At 54.7% G+C, this 25335-nt stretch overlaps 1 protein-coding gene across 1 annotated transcript in view; it reads right to left on the minus strand.

Moving 5' to 3' along the window:
- Positions 1 to 7102: 7102 nt before the first annotated feature.
- The window catches only part of slc39a1 (solute carrier family 39 member 1), a 172948-nt gene continuing 154715 nt past the window's right edge, over positions 7103 to 25335 (minus strand). The window contains exon 2 of the mRNA XM_070859138.1: positions 7103 to 9020. Coding sequence (XP_070715239.1) covers positions 8337 to 9020 — 684 coding nt within the window. The 3' untranslated portion in view covers positions 7103 to 8336. The remainder of the gene's footprint in view (positions 9021 to 25335) is intronic.

Below are 25335 nucleotides of genomic sequence, written 5' to 3' on the forward strand. Positions count from 1 at the left end.
TGTGCCACGTACAGACGGTCTGCTGGGACCTGCAAGGTGTCTCACCTGCGGGACAGCAGCTACAGCCGCCTGGTCGCAACAACATTTAATCAACATAAACAAACAATATAAAAATAAAAGGTATTTACATGTAATTCCCTTGCTACCCTACTATTTCCCTTTGGTGCAGAGGGTCGGCTAGTAAGAAGTAGGCCTATGCCTAGAATACCTACAATCAATAATACAGTAAATTTATACATTTTCGCAAAAAGTAATTGTCCTTATTAGATTTCAGCTTCAGTTATGGATGCTCATTTAACGTGTGAAGCGTGGATCCAGGCTTTCTTTCCTTGGACTTTAACAGCTGCCTGGGTGGTCAATAAAACTTGATAAGGTCCCTCCTACTTGGCACCCAAAGGTTCTTTATGCAACTTTTTCACATACACCCAGACTCCCGGGATGACGTCGTGTCCTCCTTTGGGTGGATTACCCCAAGCTGCCGATACCTGTTGGGAAACTGAACTAATAGCATTGGCTACGTTCTGACAGTATGATAACAAAGTGTCACTCATTAAGTGAACATCAGCTTTCCGTAAATCGATAGTTCCTGGCAGCGACATGGGTCTTCCTGTTATAATTTCAAATGGGCTTCGACCTGTAGTTCTGTTCGGGGTTGCCCTAATGCTACATAGCACTATTGGTAGTGCCTGGGGCCATGGTGTTCCTTCTTGGTGATATTTGGCAAGCCGTTGTTTCAGAGTTCGATTCATTCGCTCTACATGTCCTGATGATTGTGGATGATAAGGACAGTGTAAATCCCACGTAATGTTCAGTAACCTGCAGACTTCTTGGCAGCACCTGTAAAGTGTGTTCCCTGATCTGAGTCAATGCTACTCGGGACTCCCCATCGGGGAATGTAATCCTTACACAAGACCTTTGCAGTGTGATTGGCTGTGGCTCTTTTAGTTGGGACAGCTTCCACCCATCTAGAGGATCTGTCAACCATGACAAGAATGTTTGTGTATCCTTGGCATGAAGGAAGAGATATATAATCAACCTGCAGATGCTGGAATGGTCTGACAGGGGCAGGGGGCCTCAGTTGGGGCATTACCGTTGTAGAATTTACCAATATCTCGCAAAGATTCCAGGTACCTTTCCCCTACAGAGGAGAAGAATCCCTTTCTGGGCTTTTAAAATGAGTTTAAAGGGGCAGACGAAACCTGCGGGGGATAAAAGGGGATGCATTCATAGAGAACCCCCCCCCCCCAGTGTTTGGACTCATAGGAAAGGGAATTCAAAATGGACCTAAATTACAGAAGCTTGAGATCCCCTAAACATCTATGGGAAGGAGCATATCAATTTTAAGATTCTACAACATTTTGGCTGTAAAAAAAAAAGTTACCAAATACAAGAGGTGGGGCCAAATTCGTGTATTAAAGACCCCAGACTGTCTGGGGGAACTATTCACCCTCTAAGAGATAATCGAATTACCCAATCAAGCACAATGGAAATCATGGTCAAGAAACTGGAAAATTCTAAAACAATGCAAAACCACTGATAGCACATTCTCACACCCTAATCGAGTTACTGCTGACAAAGGAGACATTTGAAAATCAGTGGACAGTACAGTTTAAACAGAGCCCAAGAGATTTGATGGGAGATAACGGAGCCTTTTTTTGGAATATATCTATCCCCCAGTTTTACAAGGAAAGACCAGCAAGGAGCAGCACACAGACTGGAACACAGACACAGACACAAGCAGCTGGAGCTGGGGAGTGAAGAAATGGAGCAGTGAAGGAAACGACTAGAACTCATCAAGAACTGACTGAGCACGAGGCCCACGAAATGGAAGGTTGTCAGCAACCAAATTGACAAAACCCGGGCTACTACAACCAGCGAAACGACCAACCAAAACCAACTCAGCAAAAACTGAAGAATCAACCTTTATTTCCACTCTACAATCTACTTCGGAACGACCAACAGGTGAGAAATTACCAAAAGGGACTAACTAAAACTATCCCTAACCAAAGAAAGTGGGTACTTACCCCATACATCCAAAACGCAACTTACCGCATCAACGGACACACCCCAACCGAAGACTACGCAGTCCGAAGTCCTCTCCTCCGACCGGGGTACGGCTCGCCTAGAAGGCCAAGTGCAGCGAACCCCAAAACCGCGATTCACCGGCAACTGTCAAAAAGGGGATTGGTGAGCATGGCCCCTGAACCCACAGAACTATAACTTAGTTAGTTAGGGGAATTGGGGGAGGGAGGCTGGGATAACTTGTGTAAATGTATCTGCATTCTCCTCCTTACCCCATTTAGAGTTTAAGCTGTATTCTTTTCCCCACAGGCTGCAATTTGACATTTTATTCAATGTGTTGTACCCCTCAGTGTGTATTGGTCTGTGTGTGTTATTAAAGGTGTGCCTTTTACTTCTTTTTAAACACAATAAAGCCATACCTGCTTCCTACCTTGAAACCGATTGTCTGTCCAAGTCTGTCACAGTCCCTTCATAATTCCAGTGTCTAGAACCAAGGGTGTGGGAGCGATTCGGAACCGCTCATATAAGGTCAGAAGGGAAAGCTGACCCCCTGCAAACCACCCCTTACACCGTAATGGGTCCAGAATTATTTTTCTGGCAGACCACACAGCGGTTTGTTACCAGCTGGGCATGTTTTTTAAATCCCCGACCCCACCAGCTTTTCTGGAACCGTGCCGTCATCTGTTGTGAGGCCAAGTGTCCCTATGAGTGGATCTGTTGGGCTAAAAAAGGCATAAGCGTTTGTGGCGCGACTGGCTTGTCGGTAACTCTTTGTCTCCAGACACCATCTTCGCATAGCTTAATTCCTGCCTCAATCCATGTCCATTTTTCCTCTCGGGAGCACTCGCCTTGCATTGTTTGAAGGTCTCGTGTCAGAGTCCTGAGTGCTTTCAATCTGCACATCTGTGTTGGTTCTTCTGGAGGAACGCCCTGTGAGGTGGCATCTTTAGCTGCCTGGTCGGCTCGGGCATTTCCCTGTGCTTCTGTGTATTTTCCTTGGTATGGGCCTTACACTTCAGGATGGACACTTCCTGAGGTAATTGTATGGCCTCCAGTAAGTCTCGGACTTCTTTTCCATTTCGGATAGGTGTACCAGCAACAGTGAGGAATCCTCTTTTCCGTCATAACATACCAAAGTCGTGAGCGACTCTAAAAGCATAACACAAATCTGTGTAGACATTAGCTGTCTGTCCTTCTGCTATTCGACATGCTTCTGACAGGGCCCGTAACTTGGCCTATTGTGCTGACGTTCCTGAGGGTAAACATCCTTTTGCCACTACCTCATATAAGATTGTAACTGCCCATCCTGCTTTTCTGGTACCATTGTCAACAAAGGAGGAACCATCTGTAAACAGGATGAGGTCTGGGTTGTGCAGAGGCTCCTCTGCTGCTAAGGCTGCTTCTTCTGTTTCTTTTAAAATCTCCACGCAGTCATGCTCTTCACATTCTCCCCCCTCTTGCTCCCTCGATTCTGACATCGGGAGCATAGTTGCGGGATTAACCGGGCTGGCCTGGACGATATGGAGATTAGGAGCTTCCAAAACTGCTGTCCAGCGGGTCCATCTTGCTGCTGTCACCTGAGACATTCTATTCATAGACAGCAAAGCGTGTACGGTGTGGGGACACTTGACAATCAGCTTTTGGTCGAGGACTAGACCCGCAGTGATCATTACCGCTCGACACGTAGCTTCCATGGCCCTTACGCAACTTCCCCATCCGAGGGCTACCGCATCCAGTTTTGCCGAATAATAGCCAATAGGTCTTTGCCGATCCCCATGTTCTTGTGTCAGTATAGCTGTCATATATCCTTCTTTCTTATGAACAAACAGGGTAAATGGCTTACCACTGTCGGGGATTCCCAGAGCCGGTGCCGAACACAAAGCCTTTTTCAAACTCAGGAAGGCCTCTTGCTGTTCTTTAGTGAGGGTGATGGCTTCTTTAGAGGCACGTTTCCCCTTTAAAATATCATTCAGTGGCTGAGCAAGCTGTGTGAAGGAGTCAATCCAATTTCTGTTAAAGTTACACAATCCCAAAGACCTTAATTCCTGAATAATGGTGGGTTTTTTAGCAGCCCGAATGGCTGCAGTTCTATCCTGGGTAAGTTCTCTCTTTCCTTGTGAAATCTTTTGTCCCAGGTATACAACCTCTTCTTGGGATATTTGTGCGTTGTCGATGCTGGCTTTATGTCCTTTCAGCCGAAGGTGATCCAGCAAAGCTCGTAAATCTTGTTCATGCTGTTCTTCCGTGTTTGAAGCTAGCAGGATATCGTCTACATATTGGATGACTGTGGATGACAGGGGAGGTAATTCTCGCAAATGGCTTTGTGAAGCCATGTGGAATACCATAGGGCTGTTGTGGAAACCCTGCGGTAACCGGGTCCAAGTATACTGTTGTCCTTGGACCGTGAAAGCAAACCACTGTCGAACCTGAGGCACCGACCAAAATCCGTTGGCCATATCTATAACCGAGAAATATTTATGTTCCGGTTTGAGGGCATTAAAAATGGTGGAGGGATCTGCGACCAAAGGAGCTTTTTGATCAATACACTGGTTAGCTTTCCTATAATCGACAGTCAAACGCCAAGTCTCATTAGATTTCTGTACCGGCCACACGGGGCTATTAGAGGAGCTATGCGTTTTAATAAGCACCCCTTGTTTCTCCAATTGCTGAATAACCGGTAAGATTCCCGCGATGGCAGTTGGACTGATGGGATACTGTTTAGTGCATGGAGGCTTGGTCCCTTTAAATGACGCAGGCTCCATCTGGAATAGGCCACAATTGTTCTTATCTTTAGCCCATATCGGGTGTTCCTTCAATTCTTCTTTCTTCAAAGTTCTAATTGACCATGTCACCCGACCATCCTCGAAATGCAACGATGAATCTATTTGGATTCGAACGTCCATTCCCAAAAGGGGTTGATCTACTGGGCCTATCCAGACCGGCGTGGTTAGTTCATGTGGACCCAGCCCTATAAGTACCGGTGTTGTCCTTTTAATTTCCATTTTATGGCCCCCAACTCCATCCAACAGCAAAAAGTCTCCATATTGTAGGGGTAAGCATGTTAATTCTACCCCTGTGTCTAAAAGACAGTCCACATCCTTATCGCCCACCCTCACAGTTATATATAGCCCACCTCCCCTTTGTTGTATTAGTGCGAGGAGGGGGGCCAGGGTGGGCTCTAATTGTTTTTTGCTATCCCAAGTAACTCCTTCTGTTGTTGTATTGTCAGTCGCTTAAATGCTTCTATGAGGTCGTTATCTTGTGACAAGCCTGACTTGTTAGCTGAATTGTATCACTGGCTGCGTCCTCTTTCCCAGCCACGACCTTGCTGTTTTGCCCTGCACGTCTTGGCCCAGTGACCTTCTTTCCCACAATAATGACATTTTCCAGGTAATTTTCCGAATGACTGTTTATCGGAATCCTGGGATTTCCATCCCATAGCCTGTACAGCTCGGACTTTAGCTCCCATATCCCGATCTAATTGGTTACATCGATCCACCAATGCTGCAAAGGTAGTTCCTCTACCTTCCCAGTCCGGTAACACTACCTTCAGCATTTTGGACAGTTCTGGCTTTAGACCTGCCACGAAAGCTGCTTTCAGGGGTCCAAACGCTTGTTCATCCATTTCCTCATCCGTATTATTCATACCCGAATGTTCTAGCCACATGCATCTAAACCGCTCCTCATACTCCAGGACCTCCTCTGTTCCTTTCTGTTGGCAGGCTGCAATTTTTCCCCAGTCTGTCTTAGCTGGACTGAAGGCTTGCAGCCAGTATTTAATTGCCTCCCATCCTGCGTCTAATTCTTGATCATTCTGCCCCAAAGCTTCATCTACCTTGTCGTGCAATTTTCTTCCCTGTGTTTTTGGCACCATTATGGTCAAAATTTGCACTCCGTCCCAGGGATGAAGTTGATCTATATTTCTTAAGCGGTCCAATTGGTCCCACGTTTTTACTCCCCCTTTCTTTGGATTGGGCAATTCCTTGGACCATTTATCAATTTTCTCTAGGTCTGCCGGAGCATGAACTAAGTATTCTCCAGACACCCTTCTCTTTGTTTTTTTGGTTCCGCCCTCATCCGGTCTCTTCTGATTTGACTACAACGCGTCTTTTTTTAAATGGGGCAAAGCGCACCCCTAATTCTTCATCATCCTCCGACATTGTATTGTCGGAGGATTCAGAAACCGTATCTATTCCTCGGTCGTGTCTTCGGGTTTGCGCTTTTAATTTATCCAAACATGGGTACCCTGGGAATTGATCAATACATTTTCCTTTTCCTATTACTGTCTCTTGACCTAATGATTTTTTCCATTCTTTAATTTCACCTTTAAGATCTTTAACTTCCGCTTCCAGCTTTTCAAGTTCAAGCTTTTTCTGTCGCAGCTGTGCACAAACTGCTTGCAATTGGTCCTTTGTACTGGTCAGTTCTCGATCATGTTGGGAACGCGTTATAATTTCATTCCGGTTTCGGATCTGGCCCATAACCGCTAGGGACCATCTAGTTCGCTCTTTATTTTTCATACGGGTCGTTTTTCCCCAGACCCTTTGAATCTCGTCCAAGGACCATTGTCCTTTGGAGGTTCCATACTTTTGTTCGATCTTAATACAGGTTTTAGATAAGTTGAATTGTTGCTCTATGTATTCTTTCAACTGTTCGAGAATTAAATCTAGCGAAACTTCAGATAGTGCCTGCCCACCTTTAACCGTTGTAGGCAATTCTTTGTTCTTATCTCCTGCTGCCATTACATTGATTTGTTTACTGGGGTCTCGAGTCGTAGGCTCGCTAGCCGATCAATAGGTCGGTGATTAATTAACTAACACACCGCCGAAGTTTAGACGTCTATGGGACCTCGAGCCGACTAGCAACCGGAGGGTTCGCAAACCGGAGGCTTTCGGAATCGCATAGAAGGAGAGGCGAATTTAGACTTTTGACCGAGGACTTTTTTTTTTTAAAAAAGAGGTGTCCTTACTTCTAGATATAGGTCCAATGTCCAAAATTCAGTTTCTTTCCTCAGCGACCCTGCTCGCAGCGCCAAAATTGTTAGATCTCTTAATTTCCAATGAAATACGAACTCCGATGGTAGTTTTAACTTTTTAATCTTGGCAGAGAGCAACAAACTGCTGGCTGATTGCCAGTTTCTTTGTCTTACTGAAACCACATGGTCAAAATGGCTGTATTTATACCTGGATCAATTTACAGAAAAGAACTTGCCTTCTTTGACCTTATTGGCTCAACTGAAAGTCTTTTAACGTTTTAATTGGCTCGCTACCCAAGGTCCGAAAATGTCAAGTTGATTGATGACTTAATGCAATGTGGCCTGTGTTTTTTCACAGCCTGTCTAAATGCAGCCTGTTTGAATTCTCTATCACAGGAAAGTGAGAAGGCTTGGAATTCCGCATCCCCTCATTAGCATGTCATCGATGGGCCTGCAATAGGTGCAAGCCAACTTTCAAGTGCAGTCAGTGAAAGTTGACATGCAGGTACAGCAGGCGGTGAAAAAGGCAAATGGTATGTTGGCCTTCATAGCTAGAGGATTTGAGTATAGGAGCAGGGAGGTCTTACTGCAGTTGTACAGGGCCTTAGTGAGGCCTCACCTGGAATATTGTGTTCAGTTTTGGTCTCCTAATCTGAGGAAGGACGTTCTTGCTATTGAGGAGTGCAGCAAAGGTTCACCAGACTGATTCCAGGGATGGCTGGACTGACATATGAGGAGAGACTGGATCAACTGGGACTTTTATACACTGGAGTTTAGAAGGATGAGAGGGGATCTCATAGAAACATATAAGATTCTGACGGGACGGGACAGGTGAGATGCGGGTAGAATGTTCCCGATGTTGAGGAAGTCCAGAACCAGGGGACGCAGTCTTAGGATACGGGGTAGGCCATTTAGGACTGAGATGAGAAGAAACTTCTTCACTCAGAGTTGTTAACCTGTGGAATTCCCAGCCGCAGAGAGTTGTTGATGCCAGTTCATTGGATATATTCGAGAGGGAGTTAGATATGGCCCTTACGGCTAAAGGGATCAAGGGGTATGGAGAGAAAGCAGGGAAGGGGTACTGAGGGAATGATCAGCCATGATCTTATTGAATGGCGGTGCAGGCTCAAAGGGGCGAATGGCCTACTCCTGCACCTATTTTCTATGTTTCATGCCCCAGGCAACATAGACAAGGCAGGGAGCCATTGTGGGGAGCGAGGGGGCCAGAGATCAGGACAATCCCACCTCAGCTGTTTAAAGATTAGTTAAGAATTAGCAAGTGAAATCAATTTAAAAAAAAAGAGTTAAAACTATGACTAAAATGTTGAAACGTGAAGTGTTAAGGTATGAAGGAGAGCGCAGTGATTATACAGAAGCCAAAGAGAATGCCCAGGAGCTTCAGCAGTCGCCCATCGGTGGAATTTAGTTCATGAGGCAAAATTTCTAAAAAGGTGATGTAAATGAATGTCCCTGCAGTGATCCCTTCAAGCAGACTCTGTGCCAGGTCAGTGCTGGCTGACTTGACCTGTGTGATTATAATACCAATCACAATCCCCAGAGGGGACATCATTGCAAACACTATAACGTATAATATCACTCGGCCTTGCTGCACATTGCTCTGTGTAAGCTTCAGAGCCATGCTGAAAACAATTATACTTTTATGAATTAAAATGGCGACAAAGATCTGTAAAACCTTTGACTCTGTCTGCTGTAGACCAATGGGCAATCCCTCAAATAGGGAGTGTAAGGATAGAGAAAGGAAGAGAATAAAAGAATGGAAAGCAGAATGGGCATTGACATCAACATGGACATGGGACTGTGTGGTCTCCGCACTGTTGGTGTTTATCAGTACACAGTAGTTAATCATGCCATCAGTGCAGTGGGTTGCTGCTGGAGTACGGTGTGCAATAAGAGGGGTGGTCTCACTCAAACTGCTGCTATGGCACTCCAGAACAATTCGCTCGATGATGAGAACCAGGAAAAAACCAACTGCTACGACAAACTCTGGAAGTGGAAAGTTCGTCTGAAAATATATAAAAACAAACTGCTGTTAATTGCTATAGTGTTAAAATTGCTGTCGTTTTTGTGTTCTATAAACTTCAGAAAGCAAATCAACTGAGAGACAATGTTAATTTTAGTCTATTTCTCAAAAATAATTGGCTGAATTTTAAACTAACAGAAAACTTCTGGTTAACCCACCTGTGTTTTGTTGACAGTTCAAAATTAATTTGTTCTAATTTCTAACATCGAGAGCCATACAGACAGACGGAACAAAACAAGAACACGCAGAGAATGGCAGAGTGTGTCCTTCCTCATTCTAATTTTAACTTAAAAAGACATAATTTGAATTTTGATAACAAAGAAAGCCTGAGGGAATGGCTAGGGTGGGGGGGTAGGGGAAGAGAGAGAGAGCGGGGGGGGTCGGGGGCGGAGAGCGGGGGGGGTCGGGGGAAGAGAGCGGGGGGGGTCGGGGGAAGAGAGCGGGGGGGTAGGGGAAGAGAGAGAGAGCGGGGGGGGTCGGGGGCGGAGAGCGGGGGGGGTCGGGGGAGGAGAGCGGGGGGGGTCGGGGGAGGAGAGCGGGGGGGGTCGGGGGAGGAGAGCGGGGGGGGGGGGTCGGGGGAGGAGAGCGGGGGGGGGGGGTCGGGGGAGGAGAGCGGGGGGGGTCGGGGGAGGAGAGCGGGGGGGGTCGGGGGAGGAGAGCGGGGGGGGTCGGGGGAGGAGAGCGGGGGGGGTCGGGGGAGGAGAGCGGGGGGGGTCGGGGGAGGAGAGCGGGGGGGGTCGGGGGAGGAGAGCGGGGGGGGGGTCGGGGGAGGAGAGCGGGGGGGGTCGGGGGAGGAGAGCGGGGGGGGGGGGGGTCGGGGGAGGAGAGCGGGGGGGGGGGTCGGGGGAGGAGAGCGGGGGGGGGGGTCGGGGGAAGAGAGCGGGGGGGGTCGGGGGAAGAGAGCGGGGGGGGTCGGGGGAAGAGAGCGGGGGGGGTCGGGGGAAGAGAGCGGGGGGGGTCGGGGGAAGAGAGCGGGGGGGGTCGGGGGAAGAGAGCGGGGGGGGTCGGGGGAAGAGAGCGGGGGGGGTCGGGGGAAGAGAGCGGGGGGGGTCGGGGGAAGAGAGCGGGGGGGGTCGGGGGAAGAGAGCGGGGGGGGTCGGGGGAAGAGAGCGGGGGGGGTCGGGGGAAGAAGCGGGGGGGGTCGGGGGAAGAGAGCGGGGGGGGTCGGGGGAAGAGAGCGGGGGGGGTCGGGGGAAGAGAGCGGGGGGGGTCGGGGGAAGAGAGCGGGGGGGGTCGGGGGAAGAGAGCGGGGGGGGTCGGGGGAAGAGAGCGGGGGGGGTCGGGGGAAGAGAGCGGGGGGGGTCGGGGGAAGAGAGCGGGGGGGGTCGGGGGAAGAGAGCGGGGGGGTCGGGGGAAGAGAGCGGGGGGGGTCGGGGGAAGAGAGCGGGGGGGGTCGGGGGAAGAGAGCGGGGGGGGTCGGGGGAAGAGAGCGGGGGGGGTCGGGGGAAGAGAGCGGGGGGGGTCGGGGGAAGAGAGCGGGGGGGGTCGGGGGAAGAGAGCGGGGGGGGTCGGGGGAAGAGAGCGGGGGGGGTCGGGGGAAGAGAGCGGGGGGGGTCGGGGGAAGAGAGCGGGGGGGGGTCGGGGGAAGAGAGCGGGGGGGGTCGGGGGAAGAGAGCGGGGGGGGTCGGGGGAAGAGAGCGGGGGGGGTCGGGGGAAGAGAGCGGGGGGGGTCGGGGGAAGAGAGCGGGGGGGGTCGGGGGAAGAGAGCGGGGGGGGTCGGGGGAAGAGAGCGGGGGGGGTCGGGGGAAGAGAGCGGGGGGGGTCGGGGGAAGAGAGCGGGGGGGGTCGGGGGAAGAGAGCGGGGGGGGTCGGGGGAAGAGAGCGGGGGGGGTCGGGGGAAGAGAGCGGGGGGGGTCGGGGGAAGAGAGCGGGGGGGGTCGGGGGAAGAGAGCGGGGGGGGTCGGGGGAAGAGAGCGGGGGGGGTCGGGGGAAGAGAGCGGGGGGGGTCGGGGGAAGAGAGCGGGGGGGGTCGGGGGAAGAGAGCGGGGGGGGTCGGGGAAGAGAGCGGGGGGGGTCGGGGGAAGAGAGCGGGGGGGGTCGGGGGAAGAGAGCGGGGGGGGTCGGGGAAGAGAGCGGGGGGGGTCGGGGGAAGAGAGCGGGGGGGGTCGGGGGAAGAGAGCGGGGGGGGTCGGGGGAAGAGAGCGGGGGGGGTCGGGGGAAGAGAGCGGGGGGGTCGGGGGAAGAGAGCGGGGGGGGTCGGGGGAAGAGAGCGGGGGGGTCGGGGGAAGAGAGCGGGGGGGGTCGGGGGAAGAGAGCGGGGGGGGTCGGGGGAAGAGAGCGGGGGGGGTCGGGGGAAGAGAGCGGGGGGGGTCGGGGGAAGAGAGCGGGGGGGTCGGGGGAAGAGAGCGGGGGGGGTCGGGGGAAGAGAGCGGGGGGGGTCGGGGGAAGAGAGCGGGGGGGTCGGGGGAAGAGAGCGGGGGGGGTCGGGGGAAGAGAGCGGGGGGGGTCGGGGGAAGAGAGCGGGGGGGGTCGGGGGAAGAGAGCGGGGGGGGTCGGGGGAAGAGAGCGGGGGGGGTCGGGGGGAAGAGAGCGGGGGGGGTCGGGGGAAGAGAGCGGGGGGGGTCGGGGGAAGAGAGCGGGGGGGGTCGGGGGAAGAGAGCGGGGGGGGTCGGGGGAAGAGAGCGGGGGGGTCGGGGGAAGAGAGCGGGGGGGGTCGGGGGAAGAGAGCGGGGGGGGTCGGGGGAAGAGAGCGGGGGGGTCGGGGGAAGAGAGCGGGGGGGGTCGGGGGAAGAGAGCGGGGGGGGTCGGGGGAAGAGAGCGGGGGGGGTCGGGGGAAGAGAGCGGGGGGGGTCGGGGGAAGAGAGCGGGGGGGGTCGGGGGAAGAGAGCGGGGGGGGTCGGGGGAAGAGAGCGGGGGGGGTCGGGGGAAGAGAGCGGGGGGGTCGGGGGAAGAGAGCGGGGGGGTCGGGGGAAGAGAGCGGGGGGGGTCGGGGGAAGAGAGCGGGGGGGGTCGGGGGAAGAGAGCGGGGGGGTCGGGGGAAGAGAGCGGGGGGGGTCGGGGGAAGAGAGCGGGGGGGGTCGGGGGAAGAGAGCGGGGGGGGTCGGGGGAAGAGAGCGGGGGGGGTCGGGGGAAGAGAGCGGGGGGGTCGGGGGAAGAGAGCGGGGGGGGTCGGGGGAAGAGAGCGGGGGGGGTCGGGGGAAGAGAGCGGGGGGGGTCGGGGGAAGAGAGCGGGGGGGTCGGGGGAAGAGAGCGGGGGGGGTCGGGGGAAGAGAGCGGGGGGGGTCGGGGGAAGAGAGCGGGGGGGGTCGGGGGAAGAGAGCGGGGGGGGTCGGGGGAGAGAGCGGGGGGGGTCGGGGGAAGAGAGCGGGGGGGTCGGGGGAAGAGAGCGGGGGGGGTCGGGGGAAGAGAGCGGGGGGGTCGGGGGAAGAGAGCGGGGGGGTCGGGGGAAGAGAGCGGGGGGGTCGGGGGAAGAGAGCGGGGGGGTCGGGGGAAGAGAGCGGGGGGGTCGGGGGAAGAGAGCGGGGGGGTCGGGGGAAGAGAGCGGGGGGGTCGGGGGAAGAGAGCGGGGGGGTCGGGGGAAGAGAGCGGGGGGGTCGGGGAAGAGAGCGGGGGGGTCGGGGGAAGAGAGCGGGGGGGTCGGGGGAAGAGAGCGGGGGGGTCGGGGGAAGAGAGCGGGGGGGTCGGGGGAAGAGAGCGGGGGGGTCGGGGGAAGAGAGCGGGGGGGTCGGGGGAAGAGAGCGGGGGGGTCGGGGGAAGAGAGCGGGGGGGTCGGGGGAAGAGAGCGGGGGGGTCGGGGGAAGAGAGCGGGGGGGTCGGGGGAAGAGAGCGGGGGGGTCGGGGGAAGAGAGCGGGGGGGTCGGGGGAAGAGAGCGGGGGGGTCGGGGGAAGAGAGCGGGGGGGTCGGGGGAAGAGAGCGGGGGGGTCGGGGGAAGAGAGCGGGGGGGTCGGGGGAAGAGAGCGGGGGGGTCGGGGGAAGAGAGCGGGGGGGTCGGGGGAAGAGAGCGGGGGGGTCGGGGGAAGAGAGCGGGGGGGGTCGGGGGAAGAGAGCGGGGGGGTCGGGGGAAGAGAGCGGGGGGGTCGGGGGAAGAGAGCGGGGGGGTCGGGGGAAGAGAGCGGGGGGGTCGGGGGAAGAGAGCGGGGGGGTCGGGGGAAGAGAGCGGGGGGGTCGGGGGAAGAGAGCGGGGGGGTCGGGGGAAGAGAGCGGGGGGGTCGGGGGAAGAGAGCGGGGGGGTCGGGGGAAGAGAGCGGGGGGGTCGGGGGAAGAGAGCGGGGGGGTCGGGGGAAGAGAGCGGGGGGGTCGGGGGAAGAGAGCGGGGGGGGTCGGGGGAAGAGAGCGGGGGGGTCGGGGGAAGAGAGCGGGGGGGTCGGGGGAAGAGAGCGGGGGGGTCGGGGGAAGAGAGCGGGGGGGTCGGGGGAAGAGAGCGGGGGGGTCGGGGGAAGAGAGCGGGGGGGTCGGGGGAAGAGAGCGGGGGGGTCGGGGGAAGAGAGCGGGGGGGTCGGGGGAAGAGAGCGGGGGGGTCGGGGGAAGAGAGCGGGGGGGTCGGGGGAAGAGAGCGGGGGGGTCGGGGGAAGAGAGCGGGGGGGTCGGGGGAAGAGAGCGGGGGGTCGGGGGAAGAGAGCGGGGGGGCGGGGGGTCGGGGGAAGAGAGCGGGGGGGTCGGGGGAAGAGAGCGGGGGGGTCGGGGGAAGAGAGCGGGGGGGTCGGGGGAAGAGAGCGGGGGGGTCGGGGGAAGAGAGCGGGGGGGTCGGGGGAAGAGAGCGGGGGGGTCGGGGGAAGAGAGCGGGGGGGTCGGGGGAAGAGAGCGGGGGGGTCGGGGGAAGAGAGCGGGGGGGTAGGGGAAGAGAGTGGGGGAAGGAGGGGAGGAGTTATGTATGTAAACTTTATTAGGGTGTTAGACTTGCTACCAGGGCGACGCACCTGTGGGAGACCCAAGGGTCACCTGCACACCCTGGGCAAGCAGGTATAAAAGGTCTATCAGGCTGCTTCCTCTCTCTGGAGTTACATTAAAGAGACCAAGGTCACAACAGTTTGAGCTTACAGTATACAGTCTTGGAGTTAGTCAGAACATAACAGGAGAGGGGGAGGGGAGAGGAGAAAGGGGAGGGGATGGCGGGACTGACATATCAGGAAAGACTGGATCGACTGGGCCTGTATTCACTGGAGTTCAGCAGAATGAGTGGGGATCTCATAGAAACATAAAATTCTGACAGGTTAGATGGAGGAAGAATGTTCCCACTGTTGGGGAAGTCCAGAACCAGGGGACACAGTCGAAGGATAAGGGGTAAGCCATCTAGGACCGAGATGAGGAGAAACTTCCTCACCCAGAGAGTGGTGAACCTGTGGAATTCTCTACCACAGAAAGTTGTTGAGGCCAATTCACTAAATATATTCAAAAAGGAGCTAGATGTAGTCCTTACTACTAGGGGGATCAAGGGTTATGGCGAGAAAGCAGGAATGGGGTACTGAAGTTACATGTTCAGCCATGAACTCATTGAATGGCGGTGCAGGCTCGAAGTGCCGAATGGCCTGCTCGAAGGGCCAAATGGCCTACTCCTGCACCTATTTTCCATGTTTCTATAGGGGGGAGGGGGGGAGAAAGGAGGGGAGGGGGGGAGAAAGGAGGGGAGGGGGGGAGAAAGGAGGGGAGGGGGGGAGAAAGGAGGGGAGGGGGGGAGAAAGGAGGGGAGGGGGGGAGAAAGGAGGGGAGGGGGGAGAAAGGAGGGGAGGGGGGGAGAAAGGAGGGAGGGGGGGAGAAAGGAGGGGAGGGGGGGAGAAAGGAGGGGAGGGGGGGAGAAAGGAGGGGAGGGGGGGAGAAAGGAGGGGAGGGGGGGAGAAAGGAGGGGGAGGGGGGGAGAAAGGAGGGGAGGGGGGGAGAAAGGAGGGGAGGGGGGAGAAAGGAGGGGAGGGGGGGAGAAAGGAGGGGAGGGGGGGAGAAAGGAGGGGAGGGGGGGAGAAAGGAGGGGAGGGGGGGAGAAAGGAGGGGAGGGGGGGAGAAAGGAGGGGAGGGGGGGAGAAAGGAGGGGAGGGGGGGAGAAAGGAGGGGAGGGGGGGAGAAAGGAGGGGAGGGGGGGAGAAAGGAGGGGAGGGGGGGAGAAAGGAGGGGAGGGGGGGAGAAAGGAGGGGAGGGGGGGGAGAAAGGAGGGGAGGGGGGGAGAAAGGAGGGGAGGGGGGGAGAAAGGAGGGGAGGGGGGGAGAAAGGAGGGGAGGGGGGAGAAAGAAGGGGAGGGGGGAGAAAGGAGGGGAGGGGGGAGAAAGGAGGGGAGGGGGGAGAAAGGAGGGGAGGGGGGGAGAAAGGAGGGGAGGGGGGGGAGGGAGGGGGGGGGGGAGAAAGGAGGGGAGGGGGGGAGAGGAGAAAGGAGGGGAGGGGGAGAAAGGGGGGAGGGGGGGAGAAAGGAGGGGAGGGGGGGAGAAAGGAGGGGAGGGGGGGAGAAAGGGAGGGGAGGGGGGGAGAAAGGAGGGGAGGGGGGGAGAAAGGAGGGGAGGGGGGGAGAAAGGAGGGGAGGGGGGAGAAAGGAGGGGAGGGGGGGAGAAAGGAGGGGAGGGGGGAGAAAGGAGAGGGAGAAAGGAGGGAGGGGGGAGAAAGGAGGGGAGGGGGGAGAAAGGAGGGGAGGGGGGGAGAAAGGAGGGGAGGGGGGAGAAAGGAGGGGAGGGGGGGAGAAGGAGGGGAGGGGGGAGAAAGGAGGGGAGGGGGGGAGAAAGGAGGGGAGGGGGGAGAAAGGAGGGGAGGGGGGGAGAAAGGAGGGGAGGGAGGGAGAAAGGAGGGGAGGGGGGAGAGGGAGAAAGGGGGAGTGGGGGAGAAAGGAGAGTGGGGGGGGGGAGAAAGGGGAGTGGGGGGGAGAAAGGGGAGTGGGGGGGGAGAAAGGGGGAGTGGGGGGGGGAAGGGGAGTGGGGGGGGAAGGGAAGGGGAGTGGGGGGGGAAGGAAAGGGAAGTGGGGGGGGAAGGGAAGGGGAGTGGGGGGGGAAGGGAAGGGGAGTGGGGGGGGAAGGGAAGGGGAGTGGGGGGGGAAGGGAAGGGGAGTGGGGGGGGAAGGGAAGGGGAGTGGGGGGGGAAGGGAAGGGGAGTGGGGGGGAAGGGAAGGGGAGTGGGGGGGGAAGGGAAGGGGAGTGGGGGGGAAGGGAAGGGTGGGGGAAGGGAAGGGGAGTGGGGGGGGAAGGGAAGGGGAGTGGGGGGGAAGGGAAGGGGAGTGGGGGGAAGGGAAGGGGAGTGGGGGGAAGGGAAGGGGAGTGGGGGGGAGGGAAGGGGAGTGGGGGGAAGGGAAGGGGAGTGGGGGGGAAGGGAAGGGGAGTGGGGGGGAAGGGAAGGGGAGTGGGGGGGAAGGGAAGGGGAGTGGGGGGGAAGGGAAGGGGAGTGGGGGGAGGGAAGGGAGTGGGGGAAGGGAAGGGGAGTGGGGGGGAAGGGAAGGGGGAGGGGGGGGAAGGGAAGGGGAGTGGGGGGGAAGGGAAGGGGAGTGGGGGGGAAGGGAAGGGGGTGGGGGGAAGGGAAGGGGAGTGGGGGGGGAAGGGAAGGGGAGTGGGGGGGAAGGGAAGGGGAGTGGGGGGAAGGGAAGGGGAGTGGGGGGGAAGGGAAGGGGAGTGGGGGGAAGGGAAGGGGTGGGGGGAAGGGAAGGGGAGTGGGGGGAAGGGAAGGGGAGTGGGGGGGAAGGGAAGGGGAGTGGGGGGGAAGGGAAGGGGAGTGGGGGGAAGGGAAGGGGAGTGGGGGGGAAGGGAAGGGGAGTGGGGGGAAGGGAAGGGGAGTGGGGGGGAAGGGAAGGGGAGTGGGGGGGAAGGGAAGGGGAGTGGGGGGGAAGGGAAGGGGAGTGGGGGGGAAGGGAAGGGGAGTGGGGGGGAAGGGAGGGGAGTGGGGGGGAAGGGAAGGGGAGTGGGGGGGAAGGGAAGGGGAGTGGGGGGAAGGGAAGGGGAGTGGGGGGGAAGGGAAGGGGAGTGGGGGGGAAGGGAAGGGGAGTGGGGGGGAAGGGAAGGGGAGTGGGGGGGGAAGGGAAGGGGAGTGGGGGGGAAGGGAAGGGGAGTGGGGGGGGAAGGGAAGGGGAGTGGGGGGAAAGGGAAGGGAGTGGGGGGGAAAGGGAAGGGGAGTGGGGGGGAAGGGAAGGGGAGTGGGGGGGAAGGGAAGGGGAGTGGGGGGGAAGGGAAGGGGAGTGGGGGAAGGGAAGGGGAGTGGGGGGGAAGGGAAGGGGAGTGGGGGGGAAGGGAAGGGGAGTGGGGGGGAAAGGGAAGGGGAGTGGGGGAAGGGAAGGGAAGGGGAGTGGGGGGGGAAGGGAAGGGGAGTGGGGGGGGAAGGGAAGGGAGAGGGGGGGGAAGGGAAGGGGAGTGGGGGGGGAAGGGGAGTGGGGGGGGGAAGGGAAGGGGTGGGGGGGGAAGGGAAGGGAGTGGGGGGGGAAGGGAGGGGAGTGGGGGGGGATGGGAAGGGGTGGGGGGGAAGGGAAGGGGAGTGGGGGGGGAAGGGAGGGGAGTGGGGGGGGGAAGGGAAGGGGAGTGGGGGGGGAAGGGAAGGGGATGTGGGGGGGGAGGGAAGGGGAGTGGGGGGGGAGGGAAGGGGAGTGGGGGGGAGGGAAGGGGAGTGGGGGCAGGAGGGGAGTGGGGGGGAGGGAAGGGGAGGGGAGGGAAGGGGGGAAAGGAAAGGAGGGGAGGAGTTATGTATGTAAACACCTTCCGACCATTGTATTCCATCTGCCAAACCTCAGCCCATTCGCTTTACCTATCTAAATCTCTTTGCAGCCCCTCCGCATCCTCCACACAACCCGGCCTCCCACCAATCCTCGTGTCATCTGCAAACCCTGCTGCACCACACTCTGTCCCCTCCCCCAAGCCATCCACGCATATTGCAAATAGTTGTGGCCCCAGCACCGATCCCTGTGGCACACCACTAACCACCGATTTCCAACCCGAAAAGTACCCATTTATCCTGACTCTCCGCTCTCTGTTAGCCAGCCAATTCTCGATCCATGCTAATACATTTCCTCTGACTCCGCGTACCTTTATCTTCTGCAGTAACTTTCTGTGTCCAGAGTCCAGAGAATTTTGGTAGATTATAACGAATGCATCTGCTATAACTTCCGCCATCTCTCCTAATACCCCGGGATGCATTTCATCAGGACCAGGGGACCCGTCCACCCAGGGTCCCATGAGCCTGTCCAGCACTATCCCCCCAGCGAGTGACCGTCTCAAGGTCCTCCCTTCCCACATTCCCGCGACCATCAATTTTTGGCGTGGTTTTTGTGTCTTCCACTGTGAAGACCAAAGCAAAACAATTGTTTAAGGTCTCAGCCATTTCCACACCTCCCATCACCAAATCCCCCCTCTCATCTTCCAAGGGACCAACACTCACCCCAGTCACTCCCCTCCATTCTACATATCGGCAAAAGCTTCCACTATCCGCTCTTATGTCCTGCGCAAGTCTAAGCTTCCCCCTCTTCACTGCTCTCCCAGTCATCCTCCGCCATCGTCCAAAGTTTTCCCAATCTTCTAGTCTCCCACCTACCCCAGCCACCCCATATGCACCGGCTCCCAATTTGACACTCTCCTTTACTTCCCTGGCCATCCATGGCTGGTCATCCTCTCTCCCACCGCCCCCCTTTTCCACCGGAACATATTTTTGTTGAGCACTATGAAAGAGCTCCTCAAAAGTCCTCCACTGCTCCTCAACTGAGCCAACGTCCAGTCTGGCTAGCCAATCCTCTATCCATGCTAATATATTACCCCCAACCCCGTGAGCTTTTATCTTGTGCAGTAACCTCTTATGTGGCACCTTATCGAAGGCCTTCTGGAAATCCAAATACACCACATCTACTGGTTCCCCCTTATCCACCCTGCTCGGTACATCCTCAAAGAATTCCAGCAAATTTGTCAAATACGATTTCTCTTTCATAAGACCACGGTGACTCTGCTTGATTGAATCATGCTTTTCCAAATTTCCCGCTACTGCTTCCTTAATAATGGACTCCAGCATTTTCCCAACGACAGATGTTAGGCTAACTGGTCTATAGTTTCTTGCTTTTTGCCTGCTTTTTCTTTTAAAAATAGGGGCATTACATTTGCGATTTGTCAATCCACTGGGAGGTAGTAATCTCCAGGTTACTACCGGTGCCACGTGCTAATGAGTCTCTGATAGACCCTACCCTTTCTTTAGTTATCCTCTAGCTCTTAATATATTTATAGAACATCTTTGGGTTTTCCTTGATTTTACTTGCCAAGAATTTTTCATGCTCTCTCTTAGCTTTCCTAATATCCCTTTTTAATTTCACCTGTGAACTTTCTATATTCCTCCAGAGATTCTACAGTATTTAGCCATCGGTATATGACATAAGCTTTCCTTTTTTTCTTTTTCCTCCCCTGTAAGTTCCTAGACATCCAAGGGGCTCTAGAATTGTTACTCCCACCCTTTTTCTTTCAGGGCACATGTTTGGCCTGGGCCTTCCGGATCTCCTCCTTAAATGCCTCCCACTGTTCTAACACTAATTTATCTACAAGTAGCTGTTTCCAGTCCACTCTGGCCAAATCACTTCTTAACTTAGCAAAGTTAGCTTTTCCCCAATTTGGGACTTTTATTCCTGGTCCATCCTTGTTCTTATCCATAACTACCTTGAATCTGACTGAATTATGGTCACTGGCACCCAAGTGCTCTCCCTCACTGATACCCCTTCCACCTGCCCAGCTTCATTCCCCAAAACTAAATCCAGAATCATCCCCTCCCATGTTGGGCTGGTTACATACTGACTAAAAAAAGTTCTCGAATGCATTTTAAGAATTTCGCACCCTCTATACCCTTCACACTATATATCTCCCAATCAGTATTAGGATAGTTGAAATCCCCTATTAGTGCCCGAAGGTTTTCGGACTTCACAGAAATTTGCCTACATATTTGCTCTTCTATCTCCCTCACACTGTTTGGGGGTCGATAATACATGCCCAGCAGTGTGATCGCCCCTTTTTTATTTTTCAGTTCGACACATATGGCCTCATTTGATGATCCCTCAAACATATCATCCCTCCTCATTGCTATAATAGTTTATTTAATCAATACCGTGACCTACCCCCACCCCTTTTTACCCCCCTCTCTGTCCTGTCTAAAAATCCTGTAACCAGGAATATTGAGCTGCCAAACCTGCCCCTCTTTCAGCCAAGTCTCTGTAATGGCTATAATGTCATACTCCCAAGTGTCTACCTGTGCTCTCAGCTCATCCGCCTTATTCACTATGCTCCTTGTGTTGAAGTATATACCATTTAACACAGGAAGACCTCCTTGATTACTACTTACTAAACCTTGTTTCCTGTTTTACAGATTCATTTTCTACATTCTTGCTTTCCAATTTCAGCTTTACTTCCCTCCCCACTGAATTTGTTCTCAGGTTCCCATCCCCCTGCCAAGCTAGTTTAAACTCTTTCCAACAGCACTAGCAAAACTCCCCGACAGGATATTAGTCCCGACGCTGTTGAGATGCAACCCGTCCGGTTTATACAGGTCCCATTTCCCCTAGAAGCGGTCCCAATGCCTCAGGAATTTAAAGCCCTCCCTCCTACACCAACTCTCCAGCCACGCGTTCATCCTCTCTATCATTCTATTTTTGTACTCATTAGCACGTGGCACTGGTAGTAACCTGGAGATTACTACCTTTGAGGTCCTACCCTTTAATTTTTCTCCGAGCTCCCTAAATTTTGCCTGTAGGTCCTCATCCCTCTTTCTACCTATGTCATTGGTCCCAATATGGACCATGATCTTTGGCTGTTCACCCTCTCCCCCCAGAATGCCCTGTGTCCGCTCTGTGATATCCTTGACCCTGGCACCAGGGAGGCACCATACCATTCTGGAGTCACGCCTGTCTATTCCCCTATTGAATCCCCTGCCATTAAAGCTCTTTTATTCATTGTCCCTCTCCCCTGTACAGCTGAGCCACCCATGGTGCCTTGGATTTGGCTCTGGCTGCTTTGAAGCTGCGGGGTGACCACCTCCTGAAACTTGCTATCCACGTAGCTCTCAGCCTCGCGGATGCACCATAGTGACTCCAGCCGCTGCTCAAGCTCCGAAATGCGGAGCTCGAGTAGTTGAAGCTGAAGACACCTCCTGTACAGATGGTTGTCTAGGCTGCGTGAAGCATCCAGGACTTCCCACATGCCGCAGGACATGCACTCCACAGGACTGAGCTGCTCTGCCATCCCTCAAATTAGACTTAGCAGTTATAAAAGAGAAAGAAAGATACTTTATCAATAAACCTCCAGGCCCCCCGCTCCTCGCCGGCCCCCAGCTCCTCGCTGAAAGAAAGCATCTCCGACAGTGCAGTACTCCCTCAGCACTACACTAGCATATCAGCCTAGATTATTGTGCTCATGTTCCTTGAGTGGGACATGAACCCCCAAACTTCTGACTCAGAGCAGCAAGGCCTACCCACTGAGCCACGGCTGACAATGTGACACTTGGAGTTTGAACATAAGAAATAGGAGCAGGAGCAGGCCACCTTGGCCCCTCAAGCCTGCTCCGCCGTTGAATAAGATCATGGCTGATTTGATCATGGACTCAGTTCCACTTCCCTGCCCGCTCCCCTTTATTCCCTTATCACTCAAAAATCTGTCTATCTCCACCTTAAATATATTCAATGGCCCAGCCTCCACAGCTCTCTGGGGCAGAGAATTCCATAGATTTACAAGAAATTCCTCCTCATCTCAGTTTTAAATGGGCAGCCCCTTATTCTGAGACTAAGTCCCTTAGTTTTAGTTTCCCCTATGAATGGAAATATTCTCTCTGCATCCACCTTGTCGAGCCCCCTCATTATCTTATACGTTTTGATAAGATCACCTCTCATTCTTCTGAATTCCAATGAGTAGAGGCCCAACCTACTCAACCTTTCCTCATAAGTCAGCCCCCTCATCTCCAGAATCAACCCAGTGAGCCTTCTCTGAACAGCCTCCAATGCAAATTTGGAGACCAAAACTGTACACAGTATTCTAGGTGTCTCACCAATACCCTGTACAGATGTAGCAGAACTTCTCTGCTTTTATACTCTATCTCCCTTGCAATAAAGGCCAACATTCCAATTGCCTTCCTGATTATTTGCTGTACCTGCATACTAATTTTTTCTGTTTCATGCACAAGGACCCCCAGGTCCCTCGGTACTGCAGCACCACTTGCAATTCTTCTCCATTTAAATTATAATTTGCTTTTCTATTTTTTCTGCCAAAGTGAATAACCTCTCATTTTCTCACGTTATACTCCATCTGCCAAATTTTTGCCCACTCACTTAGCCGGTTTCTATCCCTTTGCAGATTTTTTGTGTCCTCCTCACAATTTGCTTTCCCACCCATCTTTGTATCATCAGCAAACTTGGTTACATTACACTCTGTCCCTTCATCCAAGTAATTAATATAGATTGTAAATAGTTGAGGACCCAGCACCAATCCCTGCGGCACCCCACTAGTCACTGTTTGCCAACCGTAAAATGACCCATTTATCCCGACACTGTTTTCTGGCGTTAGCTAATTCTCTATCCATGCTAATATATTACCCCCAACCCCATGAACCTTTATCTTGTACAGTAACCTTTTATATGGCACTTTATCGAATGACTTCTAGAAATCCAAATACACCACCATCCACTGGTTCCCCCTTATCCACCCTGCTCATTCCATCCTCAAAGAACTCCAGCAAATTTGTCAAACATGATGTCCCTTTCATAAAACCTTGCTGACTCTGCGTGATTGAATCATGCTTTTCCAAATGTCCTGCTACTACTTCCTTAATAACAGATTTTCCCAACAGATGTTAGGCTAACTGGTCTACAGTTTCCTGTTTTTTGTCTGCCTCCTTTTTTAAATAGGGGCATTACATTTGCAGTTTTCCAATCCCACATTTAGGACAGAAATAGAGCACCGCACTGCAATTACAGCCTCCTGCACCACCACTGGTGAGGAGGTCCTCATCATCATAGGCAGTCCCTCGAACCGAGGATGACTTGCTTCCACGCCAAAAAGGAATGAGTTCACAGGGTGTTTCAATGAAGGACCTAATATTTCAGATCCCGAACTACATTGTGAAGGATGGAAGATGCCTGTGCATGGATTTTTTTTAACGTGTAGTGGCCGTTGCACACCAGCCACCACATGGGCTTGACAGTTAGGTCTTGGTCCAGTGGCAAGGATTACCCAAGAGTAACTGGAGACCAGCTCTGCTGCACAGACCGAGCGTGCACACATATCACAGTGTGGGCTGGCCTGTGCTGCCCCTGGGCCTTCGCCTCTTCTGGGCCAGCAAAGGGTGAGCAACACTTTGTTGCAAGTTAGGACATGGGCAGCCGCGAGTGCATTGGAATAGTCAAGTCTGGAGATAACAAAGGCACAGATTAATCCTTTTATAATATGGAGACCAGAACTGTTCAGCGCTCCAGTTTGCAAGAGTCACCCTCCTGCACCGCCACTGATGGGGATGTGTAATTACAGCCTCCTGCACCGCCACTGGTGGGGATGTGTAATTACAGCCTCCTGCACCGCCACTGGTGGGGATGTGTAATTACAGCCTCCTGCACCGCCACTGGTGGGGATGTGTAATTACAGCCTCCTGCACCGCCACTGATGGGGATGTGTAATTACAGCCTCCTGCACCGCCACTGGTGGGGATGTGTAATTACAGCCTCCTGCACCGCCACTGGTGGGGATGTGTAATTACAGCCTCCTGCACCGCCACTGGTGGGGATGTGTAATTACAGCCTCCTGCACCGCCACTGGTGGGGATGTGTAACTACCCCACATTACTGAATTGAAGAGAATTTACTGTGATTGAAAGGTTGCATCAGAGGGAGCAGCGTGCGGCGGCATACCACTGCAGGAGGGTGACGGCTGCAAAGTCAGGTCACTGATTGCAGTGCGGGCAAGCACAGCAGGAGGGGCAAAGAAGCGTCAAGAGTTTGTAGAAGGCAGTGCCAGGGCCCAGGAGAGGTGTGAATCTGGGAACCAGAAGAGTCGACGGCCCAGGGGCAACACAGGCCAGCCCATACTGCTATATGTGTGCGCACTCCATCCATGCAGCAGAGCTGGTCTTCAGTCGTCTTGGGTAATCCTTGCCACTGAACCAAGACCTAGCTCTGTCAAACCCATGTGGTGGCTGGTGTGCAACGGTCACAACACGTTAAAAAAAATCCATGCACAGGCATCTTCGACCCTCCATGATGTAGTTCGGAATCTGGAATATTAAGTCCTTCATTGAAACAGCTGTGAACTCATCCCTTTTTGGCGTCGAAGCAAGTCATCCTCACTTCGAGGGACTGCCTATGATGGCAATTACACCCTCCTGTACCACCACTGGTGGGAATGTGTAATTACAGCCTCCTGCAGCACCACTAATGGGAATGTGTAATTACAGCCTCCTGCAGCACCATCACTGGTGTAAACATGTAATTACAGCCTTCTGCAGCACCATCATTGGTGGGAATGTGTAATTACAGCCTCCTGCAGCACCATCACTGGTGGGAATGTGTAATTACAGCCTCCTGCAGCACCATCACTGGTGGGAATGTTTAATTACAGCCTCCTGCACCACCATCACTGGTGGGAAGGTGTAATTACAGCCTCCTGCAGCACCATCACTGGTGGGAATGTGTAATTACAGCCTCCTGCACCACCATCACTGGTGGGGAGGTGAGAAGCAAAGGGTAATCGTTGATGGTTGTTTTTGTGACTTGAAGGATGTTTCCAGTGAGGTTCTGCAGAGCTCAGTATTGGGACCCTTGCTTCTTGTGGTATATATAAATGATTTAGACCTGATTGTAGATTAAGAAGTTTGCAGATGATACAAAAATTGGCCATGTAGATGATAATGAAGAAAGCTGTAGACTGCAGGAAGATATCAATGAACTGGTCAGGTGGGCAGAACAGTGGCAAATGGAATTCAATCGGAGAAGTGTGAGGTAGTGCATTTGGGGAAGGCTAACAAGGCAAGGGGATATACAATAAATGGTAGGACACTGAAGTGTAGAGGAACAGAGGGACCTTGAAGTGCATGTCCACGGATCCCTGAAGGTAGGACAGGTGGATAAGGTGGTTAAGAAGGCATACGGAATGTTTGCCTTTATTAGCCGAGGTATAGAATACAAGAGCAGGGAGGTTATGCTTGAACTGTATAAAACATTAGTTAGGCCACAGCTGGAGTACTGCGTGCAGTTCTGGTCACCACATTACAGGAAAGATGTGATTGCACCAGAGCGGATACAGAGAAGATTTACGAGGATGTTGCCTGGACTGGAGATTTTTAGCGATGAGGAAAGATTGGATAGGCTAGTAGGTTGGGGTTGTTTTCTTCAGAACAGAGACGACTGAGGGGAGACCTGATTAATATGTATAAAATTATGAGGGGCCTAGATAGAATGGATAGGAAATACCT

This window comes from Pristiophorus japonicus, chromosome 17, assembly GCF_044704955.1.
Source record: "Pristiophorus japonicus isolate sPriJap1 chromosome 17, sPriJap1.hap1, whole genome shotgun sequence".
Taxonomy (NCBI): domain Eukaryota; kingdom Metazoa; phylum Chordata; class Chondrichthyes; family Pristiophoridae; genus Pristiophorus; species Pristiophorus japonicus.